Source organism: Anser brachyrhynchus, assembly GCF_964034855.1.
Source record: "Anser brachyrhynchus genome assembly, chromosome: Z".
NCBI lineage: Eukaryota > Metazoa > Chordata > Aves > Anseriformes > Anatidae > Anser > Anser brachyrhynchus.
Window position 1 is genome coordinate 23,442,673 of NC_137697.1, and position 17,500 is coordinate 23,460,172.

General features: G+C 48.0%; 1 protein-coding gene across 1 annotated transcript; it reads left to right on the forward strand.

The window, feature by feature from the left end:
• Positions 1-1,070: 1,070 nt before the first annotated feature.
• Positions 1,071-12,709, forward strand: DMRT3 (doublesex and mab-3 related transcription factor 3). The gene is made up of 2 exons (XM_080573812.1): positions 1,071-1,693; positions 7,517-12,709. The coding sequence occupies exons 1-2, from the start codon at positions 1,255-1,257 to the stop codon at positions 8,479-8,481; spliced, it is 1,404 nt and encodes a 467-aa protein (XP_080429938.1). The 5' UTR covers positions 1,071-1,254; the 3' UTR covers positions 8,482-12,709.
• Positions 12,710-17,500: the final 4,791 nt, after the last annotated feature.

Consider the following 17,500-nt stretch of genomic DNA (forward strand, 5'->3'; position numbering starts at 1 on the left):
TGCCACGCAAATGCCTGCAAATGCCTTTGTAATAGCGTACGCCCTGCTCCTTATTCTCGCCGGCAAAATACTTACCAAGTTTTAAACCTGATTTTCTAATTAAGTACCCTCGTTAAATGGTGTAATTCGTGTAGCAGTTACAGTTACAGGCACCTTTTGCCGGGGGAGAGCAAAGGAGATTTGGGGGCAGCGAAACGGATTTAATCCCAAGGAGCAGCCGATGCCTCCCGGGCCGGGACTTCTGCTGCCGCCAGGTACCTGCGCGCAAGCAGATAAACCCTTGCAGGGAATTCGCTTTGCCCCAGCCGATATTCCCACACCTTCTTTCACTAATGCACTGCACTTTGGATTTTAACTTCTCGCTGCCATGTTGGAAATACCCGCGTTTCAGTGAGAAACCTTTCCACGGCTGGAGATGCAGAAAGTCACCAACCAGCCGCATCAAACGCAGCGAAAAGGCTGCGGGCAGGTTGACTCGCTCCGCACGGCACGTGTCTTTCTGCAGCCACCGTTTGCATTTATGTAGCCACTTTGGCGAGTAACACCGCCAGGACAACGGACCCACACGGGCCCGAGGCACAATTTGCACCGGGAGCCGAGCGCATCGCTGCTCCGCGCAGCTGCTCCAAGGCAGCTCCTGCTGCCGGCGCGGCTTCTCGCTGCTCCAGCCCTTCGAAACTTTGACAAAACTTTGAGCTCAAAATTCCTGACAGTGGCCACAGACAGGATTTACTGCGGCAAGCTGCACTGCACCGCTGCTCGTGGGTTGCAACACCCCACGGGGACACCTCCCCAGCCCCTCTCTCCCCTTCTCTTGCAGGGAGAGATCCGTGCGGGGGGCGTGGGGGGCGTAGCCCCCGCTGCTGCCCCTCCGACGAAGGGTGGGCAGCGCCGCTGCCCCGACGGCGGTGCAGAGGAGCCCCCCAGCACCCCTCCTTCCCTCCGTCCCTCCCTCCCCGCGGGTGGGGGGCGGAGGGGGGCGGGCGGGGGGCGGGGGCGGGCAGAGGGGGGCGCTGGGCTCGGCGGGGCGGCGCGGGCAGCGGCAGAGGCGCTCCGGCCGGCGGCAGCGCTCTGCCCGACGGTGCCACCGCGGCGGGCCGGGGCCAGGGCTGGGGCCGGGCCCCCCGCAGAGCCCTCACGTCGAGCCACCCGCCTCCTCTCCTCCGTCGCCCCGGCCTCCGCCCTCCGCCCTCCACCCGCTGCCCCCTTCTCCGCCCCGGAGCCGTCCGGGCTCCCCCCGCTCTTCCCGCGGGCATGAACGGCTACGGCTCCCCGTACCTCTACATGGGCGGCCCGGTGTCGCAGCCGCCGCGGGCGCCGCTGCAGCGGACGCCCAAATGCGCCCGGTGCCGCAACCACGGCGTGCTGTCCTGGCTGAAGGGCCACAAGCGCTACTGCCGCTTCAAGGACTGCACCTGCGAGAAGTGCATCCTCATCATCGAGCGGCAGCGGGTGATGGCCGCGCAGGTGGCGCTGCGCCGGCAGCAGGCCAACGAGAGCCTGGAGAGCCTCCTCCCGGACTCGCTCCGAGCCCTCCCGGGGCCGCCGGGCGCCGCCGAGCCCCCCGCGCCCCCCCCGGGGCCGCCGCCCTGCGCCGGGCCGCCGCGGGCCCCCGCCGAGCTGGCCGCCGCCGCCGCCCTGCGCTGGGCCACCGAGCCGCCCCCCGCGCTCCCGGGGCCGCTCCCCAAGGCAGGTGAGGCCGGGACGGGGTCGCGGTCGCGGTCCCCGGCTCGCCCCGGGGACGAGGGGACGGGGGGCGGCTGCTTTCCCCCCGCCCCGACGGGCGCCTTGGGGAGGGGAAGGTTGGAGGGAGGAAGCCCCGGCTTCCCGGGGCGGTGTTTGCCCGACACCCGTCGGGCGCCGAATGGGCTGGGGATGTCCCGGTGCGGGTCCGGGGAGACCGTCGGGGGCAGCCGTGCCCTCGACGTGCCGCTCCTGGGCCGGTTTCTGCGAGCCGGCCGGGAGGGAGCGGGCACCCACCCGCACGTTCGTCGTTTTGCGGGTTTGTGTGGGTCGGCGCGGCGTAACGAGGGCCGGGGTGCGATGGGGATGGGAGGGCGAGCTCCGGTTTTCTCGGCGCCGGGCTCCCCTCCCGCTCTGTCCCGGCACGGCTCGACCGCCCTCCGCCCCTCCCTGTCCCCTCGAGGGCAGCATCTCCGCCCGCCGTTCCCCCCGGACGGGAATTTGGGGTGCCCCCTCCCTCCCCACGCCCCGGATTTCCTCCGGCGGCGCGGAGCCGCTCCGCACCGCTCCCTGCCCCGGCAAAGCGCCGGGAAAAAAATCCGTCTTGGCTCCTTCCAGAAAGTGAAACAAATAAACTTCGCCAGCAGGATATAAATCTGGCGGATAGGAACGGTATTGACTTGCACGCCCAACTTTTCTCCCCCCTGATATATGAACTTCCCAGCTTAAAAGATTACAGTAATCACGGGAGGACAGTGTAAATCGAATCTGATAGCAATAACTTTTGGGGAAGGTCAGGCTCAAGTGAAATGTTACCAAGCAACAGGCATTTTGTTTGCAAAATACAATCAAAGCGTATTGATGAGAAATTCTTCCCTGCCAGCCAGTCAGCACTTTTTGCTAACAGCTTCACGGGCGAAAAAGCGGAGCAGGTCGCCATAAATCAAGCCCCGCGGCGAGCGGAGGGAGCCGGGGCCCGGGGCCCCCGGAAAAAACAGCGCGAGTGGCGCAGACTTCGCCCCCAGGCTCGGTTTCGGCTTTTGGGGATGTAGGAGATGGTGAGACCAAGCCAGAAATTTGTTTTACGAATAAAGGAAATGGCGAGGGCAAGGCAGAAAATTATCTCCTCCAGGGGTTCCCTTGTCGTCCGCCGCCAGACGCCGCTTAACCTGATAACCTGCTCGCTTCCAGCCAGCCCGAGAGCTGGGAGCACAGGGCAGGGCTTACTCTCTCTTTTTCTCCCCGCTACGTGTACTAAAATCGTGCTCAGACAGATGAGAGGACGTAATTATTTCCTCCCCTAGCCCGCCCTGTTATTAGACCCCGTACTTCAGTCTCCTGGAAGGTGCCCCTGTACGGGGGAGCTATTTCCCGACGTGCTTTAGATTCAGATCCGTTTATTTTATTTCTTCCTGCCGGAATAGGTCCTTTCGGTGGGACAGTTGGGAAGTTCTGCTCTGTGCAAATGGAGCACCTACAAGCTGCTCCTACTGCTCCTGCCTGTCCTAACCTCCAAAAATTCCTTCCCCCGATGCTATACTCACACACTTGCACCTCTCACACGAGCGCGTGCTGCATTTCTCTGTTTTGGTAACAGTCATCAAGGTGTGTAAGCGATTAATAGAATGCTGTATTGAGTCTTCTGCTAATTTCAGAGTAGGGGTCTTAATGCAACACAGTGACAAGCCTCCCGGGAAGTACATGAGACTTGAAGACAGGGAAGAAAGTCGGGAGCAAAACTGTTCTTGAGCCAAAAAAAAAAAAAAAGAAAACAAAACCAAACCAAACCAAACAAACCATCACCCACCCAAAACCAATAAAAAACAAAACCAAAACAACAACAAAAAGACAAGAAAAGTAAAAAACGACCAAAAAAAAAAGTCCCAACCCCAAATCAGAAACCTCCCCCCCGCCTCAACTCATGAATTTTACAGGACCTTAGCTTTTGTGGCTTTCTGATATTTCGGGTATCAATCCATTCTAATAATAGAAATAGGGAAAAGAGCAGATGTGTTTGGGCTCCAAGAAAATCTGTGTTGCAGAAAGGGCTGTCCTAACAATCAAACAGCAGAGCTGTTTAAACAGAGAGTCAGCAGTGGGAATATCAAGGAAGCAAATTTGGATCCAAAGCATTAGACCAGGTTTTCCAGGCAAGTTATTAACTCGAAGAGAACAGTTTCTCTCTCACACCCATTTTACTTTACTTGGCCCTTCTACAATATTTCCCTCATGATCCTTAGTGCTTAAATCCTAAAGGAAAAAATGGTATATACATTGCCACAAATTTGTAGCAGCTTAGTTTATCAGTGTATATTTTACAGTGAATGCATGCACAGTTCTCCAGCTGTACTGCTTCGTGGGTTTCATTTGTACAGCATCTCTGTAGATCTGGGTGTGTATCTGCATGCGTGTTTTTTGATGAATCCATCATTTATACTAATGATAAGGCGATTCCCATAGATTCCTCAGAGGTGGCAAGGTGAATACTTGAACGCAGGCAATTTGAAGTAGATATTTATTATTATTTTTTAAACATAACTAAATGTCCTCTGAGGACAAGGTTTCTTTCTGAAAACCTCTAACGTCCTAGCGTGAAGCGTATGGGTGGTGCGAAAAACCACCTTTGGCTAAACTCAGTGACTGCGTATGCTAAATACAAAATGAGTTCTTTTAACCTGAAAATACAGGTATTTGGGACTGATACCTGCCTGCGACATTTCTACATTTCAGCACCACGGGAGGGCATCTATAACGAATCTTCCCAGTCCGCTGGTTATTTGAGGATTGCTGTTTCAACCAAGCCGAAATCTCACCTCCGGCAGGTCGCGACTGTCGCCAGGACACGATTTTTTTCGTGCCGGGGGAGGCGGTGTCCGGGGCGGGGGCACAGCCAGAGGGGTCCGGGCGTGGGTGATGCCGACAGCGAGAAACGCTGCCGGAGGGGAAGGACAGACGGCAAACAACAGCAAAACCACCACCGATAATAATAATAATGATAATAATAATAAAGGACGCAACCCGCCCGTAACCCTCCCTGTGCTGATAACAGCTTTTTGCCAAAGTCGCGGAAATGCCCCCTTCTGCGGGTTTCTCCCCCTGAGCCGAGCGGGGTCTGCTGAGGGTCCCCGCAGTGTCCGGCCCCGCTGCTGTGGGGGCCTGGGCACGGACCGTGGGGCTGCTGGTGCTGCAGACACGGACTTCTGCAGGATGAAAGGTGTTTTTTTGTTTGGTTGTTTGGTTGGTTTTTTTTAGAATCCGAATAATTCTTTTAGCCAGTCCTCGTGAGGGCACTTTTAAAGGTACTGAAAACTAAACAGAACGGAAATATCTTGAAAATAATAATTTCTCAAGATGAGGGGATATATTCACCGTTAGGGAGAGCTCGTCGTACTCTGTTTTTTAGTATATATTTTCTCCCCGGTGAGCGATTGTTACCAGCCGATAGGGATACTTCGGAAAAGCACGGTAGCATAGAAATGCGTTTACCTGCATGTGGTCCACTCGTTAATGCTGGGTACCATAGTGCAATCTATTTATATGGAAATTAGGACCGTCGTCTCCCTTAAATGCCCCTCTATCTGGCGAGGCAGGGACAGAGGTAATTAGCTGTCCTCAAGCCTGCCCGGTAAGCCTTCGATGTATAAATTGCCCATTCATTCAGACATGAGTTGTTCTTAACATCCCAGCTCAGGTAATAAACGTGTGGTAATGAACATGTGACGGGATTAGGAGGGAAAGGTATCGTGATCCTCCTGTTTTATTTTTATTTTTTCCAATAATGGAAAAGCTATCCCTAGGTCTTACCACCCCCTCAGACGGATAATGTTACCGGCTTGCTAGCGGATGTTTCTGGCATTTCTTTTTGGCTGTAGGGCAAGACTGACACAGTGAGTGTATGAAGTGCACACGTACATTGACTTCTTTATCATATGCCTACATTAAAAGCTGCTGCCTCTCTGTTAACACCGGACAGAGAGGGTAACCTATTAAAAATTGGGTACCCACCGTAGGTTACACATGTAAAAGAGAAGGGTGAGACATTCAGAAGGCTGTCTGTCTTCCTCAGCACCACTCCCTTGCTCATCCCCTGCAGCCTGAGGTAGCAGCATCCCACAGCTCCTTAGGATGGCCCATGGCTCCTTCCTGGCACCAGCCATCCTCATGCGGAGAACCTCCCCTGGCCATGCTGGCCGCCTGCTGCCTCTGCCAGGAGCTCCTAATTTATTTCTGGCAGAGGAATATGACTCCCCTTCTGGAGAGCACGGTGACCTCTTGCCCAGCAGAGGTTCACTCAGACCCTGACTCCTCTCTCAGTGTGCAAAGGTGGGTGAATTGCACCAGTAATGCCTTGTCCGTTCCTGGGGTGAGAGGGAGGCAGGACTGGGGTGGTGGGCAGTGAGGCTGACCCACTGGCGTGCCTTTAACTGACCTGTTTTCCTTGTCAGTCTGGCAGGGGTGGTCATGAGCATGTTTTGGAAGCCTTTGCTTACTTCATACAAGCTTCTGTATCTAGTTGGGCTGATGACCATGGGCTTGGGAAACCAAGCAAATGCTTGTATTGGTTTCTGCAGATAATATTTCACATAAGGGTGTTCAAAAACACTGTCCTGTGAACAAGTTAAGGCAGTCCCTGTCAATGTCATCTTGCACAGTGTCGCTTTCCCCAGATACCGATGTTTGTAAGGGAGATTGGTGCTGCACTGTATGAGGGAGGGCAGCAGAACAGCATCCTTGGAAAATGTCCATGAATAATCTCAAGCAAATACATTGCCCCCTTTGTGCATAAGCTGTGAAAGCTGTCAATCTTTTTTATTCTTTGATTCTTTCTGACTAGTGCTTTTATTTCAAAGGTTTCCATACTCTGGCCAGGCTTTACCAAAGTGACCAGAGACTTGGAGTATCTCCATTTTTGAGTGTCCTTCTGGCAACAGCATTGGGCTTGTTTTCAGACCTGTACTAAGCTCTTGCCCTTCGTTTTGAACACAAAAAACAAGGTACCTGAAACCAATGCTGAGGGAGGTTGTTGATTGTCCATCCTTGGCAGTATTTAAAACTCAGCTGAGCAGGAACCCAAGGAACCTGCTCTAGGTTTTGGGTGAGTCCTACTTTGAACAGGAGGTTGGACCAGATGCTTTCCAGAGGTTCTTTCCAAGAAAGATTTTTCTAAGTTTTGTGCTCTGATGATTCAAGGCATCAGCTGTGCTCAGGTTTGGAAGAAAAACCTGTGGTTCTTGCTTGGGAAAGAACTAGTTTCTGCAGAAACAGAACTGGAATACACTGATTTATTTGAACAGTTCTTTAACCTTGAGCCACTAGACACGATAGAGTGGTTCCACCAATGCTGTTGGACTTGCAGAGGGAATTCTCTTCTCCCAAGTGCCCCCTGAATAATGTCAACTCCCAGTCAGTGAGACTGTGCAAGTGAAGAATTATGATGTGAAAGTGCTGAAGTTCTTCTAAGAAAGCTTTCACTTGGGTGGCTTGTTGCTCTCTGGTAACCAGTGAGGGAGGATTGGTATAGCATATTTGATGAAGCACAAAAATGACAACGGCTTTTCTTGTGTGTGTGGAAGAATGAGACAGATACCTATAAGGAAACATAAAATACCTAGACCATGTCCAATTACTTTTCTGCAGTTTTGTTCTCATGAGATATTGCAATGACAACCTAACTTTAGCAGAATCTCTGTGAAAAATGTTTTTTTTTTTTTTTTTTTTTTCCCTTGGATCTTGCTCTGTTCCCTTTAAGAAGAACGTATCCTCAAAAGACCATAAAGACCATAACAGCTTTTAGCCTCAGCTTTTTTGTTAACTTCTCTGCCTTCCTTTGCAGACATGAATGAGGAGCGGTTGGGTGATGCCAGTGGAGCAGACAATGCCGAGACCTACAGTGACAAAGACACAGACCAAAGGAGTTCCCCAGATATGACTAAAGCCAAAAGTTGCTTCACCCCTGAAAGCCCTGAAATTGTTTCCGTGGATGAGGTTGGTTATGCAGTTCAGAAAAATGGTGGTAGCACAGAGAGCCATCCAGATAGCCCCAAGTACCACGCAGAGCAGAACCACCTCCTGATAGAAGGTCCCTCTGGGACAGTTTCATTACCTTTCAGCTTGAAAGCCAACAGACCTCCGCTTGAAGTGTTGAAAAAGATCTTCCCTAACCAAAAGCCAACTGTGCTGGAGCTGATCCTGAAGGGATGTGGTGGTGACCTGGTGAGTGCTGTTGAGGTTCTCTTGTCCAGTAGGTCTTCAGTGGCCAGCGGAGAGAGAACTTCTGCAGAATCAGATGGTCTTGTTTTGCCTTCCAATGGGCACATTTTTGAACACACACTGAGCTCATACCCTATTTCCTCTTCCAAGTGGTCTGTGGGCTCGGCCTTTAGGGTTCCCGACACACTGAGGTTCTCTGCTGATTCCAGCAACGTCGTGCCAAATCCTCTGGCCGTACCTTTGCAGCACCCTTTCCCTCAGCCGCCACGCTACCCACTGATGCTGAGGAACACTTTGGCAAGAAACCAGTCTAGTCCTTTCCTGCCTAACGATGTCACCTTGTGGAACACCATGACGCTGCAGCAGCAGTACCAGCTGCGGTCTCAGTACGTCAGTCCTTTCTCTAGCAACTCGGCCAGTGTTTTCCGAAGCTCTCCTGTCCTTCCTTCTCGCTCATCAGAAGATCCTCGGATCTCAATCCCTGATGATGGATGTCCTATTGTGTCTAAGCAACCTATCTACACAGAAGATGAGTATGACGAAAGGTCTGATTCTTCAGACTCGAGAATACTCAACACATCTTCTTAGACTGACATTCGACATGTGATAACTAAGTGATATTTGCAGTGCAGCTGAACTACTGGGCCCGAAGAGGAGAGATGTATACCCTATGAAACCCTTGCAATTGTATTAGAAAGTGACTTTGCTTGGTATTGTACTATAGCAATAAAGACATAACTTATTTAATTTCTTGCACTTCACTGGATAATGCCAAATAGCAATACTCTGGCTTTTGCGCTGAGTGTGTAGTACAAAGGAAGACTTTATGGCTATCAGTTACGGGACTCTGGAAGATTCGTAACAGAGACAGAAGCTCAAGGTCTACTTTGTTCCTTAACTCAGACAACTGGGGATATTTAACTAGAATACTTGAATGCTGTTTTATAAGAGAGAACTCCTCAGGACATAAGAAATCAGACAAAAGTAGTTCAATTGCAAATGGACTAGAACAAGGACAAGTCATCATCTTTGCATTGAAAGAAAAGGCTGAAGAAAGAATTATGCACATGAAACTGGCATGAACTGCTTCCGTGCTGTTTGAGCTTGGACACTTTTTAGAGAAATAATCTTAAGAGTTATTCTTTTCCCATGGCTAGGTTGAAACGTGTAATGTCAGTGTAAAACCAATTACAGCTGTGAATTGCATGAAGTGTATTGTGAAATGAACACAAGATTAAACATTGTCAGGTTAATGTAGCATGCTAAGGACTCTAGAAAAATAAACTAAGATGATGATCTTGGTTTATGTCATTTATATTGGGCAAATGACATTTCTGAGGATAGAGAGATGATTAATCCTCAGCTGGGGTTAAAATGTCTAGCTCCAGCAACTGCAGTCAAGGGAAGCCTGTTTTTCCCAGTCCAGGTTCTGCTCCCTGTCCTGTAGCTTGCAAATGAGATTAGGCAAATGTTATCATCAAGGAAGCTGGGCTCTCTTGGATGTGTGCTACAGACTCTTCCAAGTTCAGCTGAGGAAAGCAGAACTTGCTACAATCACAGCAATCAGAGAAAAAAAAAAAGGCTTTCCCAATGCTTCAGAAGCATCTTTTTTTCTTATACTATAGAAGTAGAAAAAAAGGAAATAGGATGTAATAGCAGGCCTTTCTTTGAAACAGTGTTGAATTAAATGGCAGCTTTCCTGCATCTGGAAAAGTGTTGACTTGAATATTTTATTGCATGTTTGCATGCATTGATTCCACTGCGTATCTTACATGTGTCAGAGTAACACTAGGAATTGCTTCTGATGATGAATGCCACTAAATTCGTTGTCCACTTAGAAGTTTGGTAAGGTTTTAGTGCCATTTTTTTCAACCATTGACAAGTGACCACATCTGCTTGACTGCTGACATTTCCAAAACACCACTCTCAGTGCAGATGAAGTGGCTGGCAGTCCTGTCAGGCACATAGGTTAGACCTACCCCTCAAAACCAGTCGAGGTTGCCCTGAAGAGGGGCTCTAAAGCAGATGGGCTTTAAGACTGTATTATATATATCAGGCGTGTTATCTGGTGTCATTGCTAATATGAGTGCCCATATTCTCATTTGGCATTTCATATTCTGTAATGTTTGTGCACCCAGTGAATCTTGCATTTTATAATGATATTGAACAAGCACAAAAAGAAGGAGAATAAAATAAATGATGATTTTATTTTCCTTGGGGGATAAATGATCAGAAAGATACTTTTTCTTTCATAATTTTCCAATCTGTTCAATCAACCTGTAACAATTCACAGGTATATGCTAGAGAGCAAAGACATAAAGGTGGGGGAAGGGAGGAAAGAAAATAAATAGCTTCCCTTATGGAAATGGAAAAAACATCTGTAATTTTCATAAATGCAAAATTACAGTTTTGTACTGACAGTTTTGCCTATATTCACATGTCACTTGTAAACAAATTCATCTTCAAGTCACTCCAGACAGAAAAGTAATAGATAAAATAGGCTTGATCTTGCAAACAGAAAAGGATGAGGTGGTGAAAAACTGTGCTCCAACACAACAGAGAAATTAGGTGTGAAAGGCAAGATGAGGACAGGTCCAGGAGCTCTGGTTTTGAGCTCACGCACCAAACAGATTTCCCTCCAGCAGAGATCTTTGTCTATGCAGCCCTGTAGGTTGAAAGAATTCTGTTTTGTTTGTTTGCTTGTCTGTTTTTGTTTGCTTGTCTGTTTTTGTTTGCTTGTTTGTTTTTGTTTGCTACAGAGGGTGAATCTTCTGCAGCAGGAAGACCAAACAGTGGCAACAATGACAGCTCATAGTGGTTTTACACACTATAGCCAGTGGATTTGCAGTGAACAGAAATTTGACATCTTGGAATTGGGACATATCTTTCAAAGAAAGGTGACCTTTGGCTACATTGGGGTGAACTGTTCTTACTATAAACACTTTTGGTGAAAAATGCAGGGTCGGTAACATGATTTTTGAATTCGATCTCTTTTATTACAATGTTCTCTGAAAAAAATGAAGAAAAAAACCACCACAAACCAACAACAAATAACTTTTTTTTTTTTTAAGGCATTATAAAATATCTTTTTACTGAATTCAAAATTCCCTTTTTGAAATAAAGTAAACCTAAATATGTTCAAAATCAAAAAAAATGCACTTTTTTGAAGTTGAACAAGAGCGTTTATTTGACCACAGACAACTTCTGCAGCATTTCGGCCATTTACAAACATTAAACAAAGTGCTAAACAAGCAAACACAGAAACAAACAAACAAAAAATCGGATTGACCAGCAAAGATATCTCTGAAAAAAACACTTTATTCACCCGGCTGAGCTTCCAGGCTGGCACAAGTACTGTTTTTATCTCCCATCCACCATGCAGCGAGAACCCGGGTCTTTGCCTGTAGAAAATGCCCACTGGCTCGGGCATCGCTCATACACGCATCTTTTTTTCCCTTGCCTCAGCAGACATTGCTGAAAAGGCCCCTGAATGTCCCAGGCCGTGCTCCTCCCGGCGTTGCTGACACCTGTGTGCGTGGCCGCCGCCTCCTTTCCCACGGCCGAGCCCAGTGCCGCAGGTGCGGCGCCCGAGCCCCGCGTTTTCTGGCTCCATCTCACGGCAGGAAAAGGTATTTTCGAGTCGGAGCAAACGCTTCGCGCTGCTGAAAGGAGACGCATTGGTGAAGAGGAGGAGTGAAGCTGGAGGTACTGGTTGGGTGCTGAGAGACCACAGAGAAAAGAAGGAATTTAAGCGTTCAAGAAAGGTAGCTGGAGCCTGGCCAGGTTTCTGCTGGACCTTGAAGGGGTCCAGGGATCTTTATTTTATTTTTATTTTTATTTTTTGTATGTGGTGCCAGAGCAGTGGTGGCTTGCCTGGAGCAAGAGAACCTCAACCCTTCCCACCGCATGGGTCCTGCTCCTGGGATACATGATGCGGGCGAGCAGGTGCCCAGGTGCCTCTGCAGGGTGCCCCAGGGCTGCTTTTTCTCCTGTTGGGCCGGTGATTTCACTGATCATCATGCACGTGTACACATAAACGGGGAATGGCACAGGAAGCCCTCTCTGCCTGCTGCTCTGTTTGCAATCAGCAGTGGTGCAGGGCCACCAAAAGAGGAGCAGAGCACTGCTCTCTGCAGAGGCTGACGGTGCTCTGCTTGTTCCCTGCTAGCTGACCTCTAGCTGTGACAAGGTGGATAAAAACAGTGACGGAGTAACCAGCAACAATCATAATTTCTCCCTCAGAGGAGTGCTGTGGAGAGCCCTAATATGATGCTCACATTCTCCAGGGGCTCACGTACCTGTGGAGGAGGGTGGGGTTGAGCATGGTACAGGGGGCTGTCCTGCTTCAGCTTCTCTTCTGCCATGCTTTGCTGCTGTTTGTCCTGCTCCCTGCCAGGGTCCCCGGCTTGGCTCCTTCAGGGCCTGAAGGGCCACCTCCACAACATTTGTTGGATGCTTGGTGAACAGGCTTACCTCACATTTGTGCTGACACATTTGAAAAATGACTTTGATTCTCTCAGTATACTGTTTCAGTGATTCATTCTTTATGTGCATTTACTCAGCGGACGTGAGTGGGGAAATAAGATTGATGCTAAATTTATATGTTAATTTTAATATTGAAGCTATCCTGTATTTGAAGAATAAGATCAATTCTTCAATTTCATTTCTTACGTGATATTGCATATTGTCATTACTGGAAAATAAAATTATTTCTGAATGCACACTATCCAAACTTCAATTTTAGTGGACATATAACTCTGAAGCATCATTCTTTTCCCTTCCCTATTACCAACTAACTTACTACAGTATTTTAACATTCCCACACTAGTCCGCCACTGGAAGATAACAAAAATCAGTCTTTCCTCCCTAAACATGTTTTGTTAATGTGCTGCCTGCAAATTTCTGCACTGTCACAGGCAGATTTCCAGCATGACTCAGCAACTCCCACTGGGCTGTTGCTTGCACACTACAACAGAAATCCCAGTTTTGAGAGTAGCATCCCTTACTAGTGGCTAATTCCATTCATTTTTAGAGTAACAGAGTACTGGAGAGTGATAACCACATCTACATGCCAAACATGCCTGCAAACTGTATGAATCCTGACACTAAGTGGAGGAACAAACTCTTAAAGCAGTACCAGGAAGCAGATCTCGTAGAGAACAAATACAGAGCATCACATGCACAAAAGGATTTGGCATCTACAGAGGGAGGTGTGCTTTGAAGAGGTCTGCTGCCAGAGAGCAGGCCCTCCTGAAGCTGCAACAGAAAAAAAAATAATATTTACAGCATTTTTGGAAATGTGTTTGCAATTTTTTTCTTCAGAATCTGTGCAGGAAATTAAGATAAGGTGTGGATAACAGGAACTGTCACAAGCTTATATCCCTGGTCTGCTTACTGACCTGATGAAGATCTCATAGGTCAATTTAAATTTCAGATGTCTCTTCCCTTCCTTGAGACAAAGACAACTGCTACAAGGATTTCATGGTTTTTACCTGAGGATTCTTAAGTGCTCTATAAAAATTTAAGCACTGTGTAAATATGAGAGGACAACATAATATTTACCAGAATGCATAGTATAAGATTTGGTTTTTATTTTTTTTTCTTTCTCAGAGAAATCTATGCAGGACTTTAGCTTTTCAACAGCTGAACAGTGCCTGCAAGCAGCAAGAGCACCTCCCCTGAAAGGCTTAGGCCAGGATAATCCTGGGACATCAGCCACAGTCATGAGATGACAAAATCATCGTGAGTCCCAAAGTAAACACACTTCAGGTTGTTTTCATCTGCCTTCCTACTCCTGAGCCTATAGACTTCACATGTTCCAACTCTTTCCTCTGTGACACCCAGATAAATAGAGAAAATCTGTATTTTAGACAAAATTGTACAAATAGCCCCACTTCTTTTCCCTAAAAGCACTGAGACAAACACACACACACACACACAAAAAAAAAAAAAAAGAGGAAAAGTAAGGAAGCAGAAATCAAGCAAAGTACAAAGAAGTCCTGTCTTTATTCTAAATCTCTGTGACCTGACCTGAGCTGCTCAGGGGGGTCAGCAGGCTCGAGGAGGACCACTGTACCCCTGTCCCTCCCGGGTGGGTGAGCAGGCAGGGAAGGGCTCTGGCAGTAAGCACTTCACGCCAGCGCTGCAGCCCCCTGCCCGTGGTTAAGTGTCACCATGGGAAGGCGATGGCAGCAGCATGATGGCTAAGGCAGCTGCAATAACTAAAGGAAAAAGGCCCTTTCCTGCACCATTGTATGCAGAGGACACGAAAAACACCTTTCAAGGAACATTTTCATTAGGAAACTTGTCCCGCTGCCTTGCCCACATGTTGCTGACATTCCTTTTTGCCACAGTGAGTATAAACAGGAATGGGCAAGATTAAACTCCATGTATACAAAGAAATACAAAAGAGGCACACTGAAATAAAAAGAAATACAAAGAGACATAATAATTCCTTGTTACCTGTCCAATCCAGACTTTTTTGTCATTTAAAAGGGTTACATGGCAGATGCGATGAGGGATGCCGGAGCTATCCTGATAGGGCATTATGCCTGAGGGGATACTGAAGTAAAAATTTGGGTTCTTATTCTCACTCACTAACAGCAGTCTCCTGGAAAATGCTTCAAGCTGTTCACATGGCAAAACAAGCATCTTGTTTTGGGAGCATCAGCTGACAGGTTCTCACATTGAACCTGACCTCAAAGCCCAGCAAAGCAAGGGCAGTGCTTCATGTCTGGTACAGCTACATGTCACTGGAAAGCAACACTGACTCAAGATGAACAGTTCATGAGCTATACAAAATCATTCTACATGGCGCCAAACAATTTCTGGGAAGCTTTAACATCCTTTAGAGATTTGGCCCAACTCACAGCTCTCACATTTTAAACTATGTCACTTAGTCACTAATACACTTATTGTCAGCTGTACGTGTTTTGTCCTCACGTCTCTGCAATTTCTATTTTTATAAGAATTTGCAAGGGTGTAAACAAGAGGAACATTTGGGCATATGTTTTTTATTGCTTTTACCTCCTTTGCCAAATTATTCATAATCAACATTGCGGATTTTGAAAGAATGGTCTGGAGTGGTTGTTTATTACTATTACTATTACTATTACTATTACTATTACTATTACTATTACTATTACTATTACTATTACTATTACTATTACTATTACTATTACTATTACTATTACTATTACTATTACTATTACTATTACTATTACTATTACTATTACTATTACTATTACTATTACTATTACTATTAATATTGTTATTACTATTTTCCTGAGGGAGTGAGATGGGAGTTTATTTTGAGTTTTTGTCAAAAACACAAATACTCCTTGGGCAATATTTCTGCTCCTTGGGCAATATTTCTGAATGTCCAATGGGAGAAGGGTGTTCCCATGCATACCTCCTTCTGCTATTCCCCCCTGTTTTAAAGCAGAATAGCTGTCAGTCACTGCAACCCCTGTGAGCAAATGGGAATTGGGCTGGGGCTGGAGCTGATTTGTAGAACTGTGGTACAGCTGCTCATAAGGTACGAGGGAGGGGAGAAATTTTTATCACTGGTGGCTTCTGGGGAGATGTGCTTCCCACAGCCCAAGCCTGTGTTGTCAGAGGCAGCGTGTGCATTGCTGTTGCCCTGAGAAGGGAGCAGAGTGCTCTACAGCAGAAGGCAGGAGGTGAGAAGGGCTAACCTCGCTGCCTGGCTGTTCCCATTCCTTGCCCCTGGAAAGCTCACCGCATGAGGTTTTAGTAGGCTCGTGTGGTGTATGGGTATGGAAAGCTATGACTAATTCCCCAGATGATTGGTATATGTTTAACATCCAAAATCTCAAGCAAACATTCTGCTTTTTGAGTTATGATCTGGCATTCACCCATTTCCTGATGTGGCCATCACTGCTGGCTGCTTTTTAACAGATTTTTGCTTTTTCTGCTGTCGGTCTGGCAACAGGAGAAATAACTGTGGTTGTAAGTGTGGTGAAAGGCAACACAATCACCACCACCCCGCTCGTGGTGGTGGCGCTCTGGCTCCTCACCCCCTCCTTTACAGCACTGGTCTTCCAGTTGGTTACACATCCTGAGGCCTGAAGGCACCGGCCAGCAACCAGTTACGGTGACCTGCTCCTAATTCATTTGCAACTGATTAAAATTAGTGCCTGAAGGTAATTTGCCTGTTTTTTTTTTTTGTTTTGTTTTGTTTGTTTCACCAGCACTCTCCTTCCCCCCCCCCCCCAAAAAAAGAAAACAGTGTACAAACAACCCAAAACCAGAAACCAAAACACTGATGCCGAAAAACTGGTTTGTGACCCCAGTCCTTCAGCTCAAGTCTCCCTCCTCCTCTTTCAGCTGGCAAAGCACAAGTTCAGCTGAAAATGAACTGTGCGTACAAGACATTTGAGAGCTCCTTGGGAAATGGGCTGTGTTTTTCCCTTCCAAATATCTGGAATTGCAACTGTCTTTGAGTGCATCCCTGAGAAGAGCTTAGAGGAGATGGAATTGGTCTCAAATGACCGCAACACGCGTTGTGCAAGCACACGTCTAACCGAATGCTGTCTCACACGGCTTGACCTGGACATCACAAGCGTGCCCCTGTCCCGCAGCATTTCGGCAGGCTCCGGGCGTTATTTAGGAGCGGAGGAGCGATGTTTCGGGCGAGGAGGGTACCAAACCGAGGGCGACTTGGTGCCCCGGGCTCCTCGGCTCCGGGCTCGTTCCGTTTAGCCGATGGCCCCACCTAGTGTCGCTGCGCTCGCAGCACGCCCCCCCCGTGCCTCCGGACCCCCTTGCCTCGCCGTCACGGCCCCCCCGCTATGAAGTCATGGCCATGACGTCATAGCACAGGGGGCCCACCCTGCCCTTTCCTAACCCCGGGGCTGGACGTGGCGCCTGCTTTGCCCGGCAGCTCGACGGACGGGGGTGCACCATCACCTCCCCAAACCTGTCCCCCGTCCCGTGTTTTTGCAGACCCAAAGGCAGCTCCACAGGCTCTCAAGCACAGGGGAGAGGAAAATAGATGGCTCCTGCAACACGCTCTGAAAATCAATAAACAGGGATGGCAGCGTCAGGCTCTGCTGATTGAAAGCGACTGGTGCTGTGAACTCCTGGAAGAAGCACTTCGTAACACCGAGCTGCCAAATGTTGCTCACGGTTTCACTGCTGGCAAGATTTACTGTGTGGACTGATAGAAAATGCATTACAGTAGTTTAAGGCATGGGTGCCGACTGCCAGGTCCTCTGTCAAAAGAAAAGCAAGTCTTTTGGCAGAACATAAAATAAAACTGAGTTGTTCTCCAGTAGCAATCCAGAAAGACCTTTGGATTATACACTGTCTACATAATTTGTAAGCAAATACCCAAACTATCAAAAGGAAAGATAATATCTTTGCCTTCTTTTTTCTTTTTCTTCTTTTTATTTTTTTTTTCTTTCCCCTAAAGGCATGAACTGACTAACATTATCTTCATCATTTCCAGATCACTATATCTGAGCCTCTTGAGATGTCTCCTCTGTGCTTTGGGTCTGGTAACCAATTATTCTGCTGGACCAAACATCGTGGAGACCTAATGGTGGCCATCAACAGATGGTGAAGACGTTACAGATAATTTCCA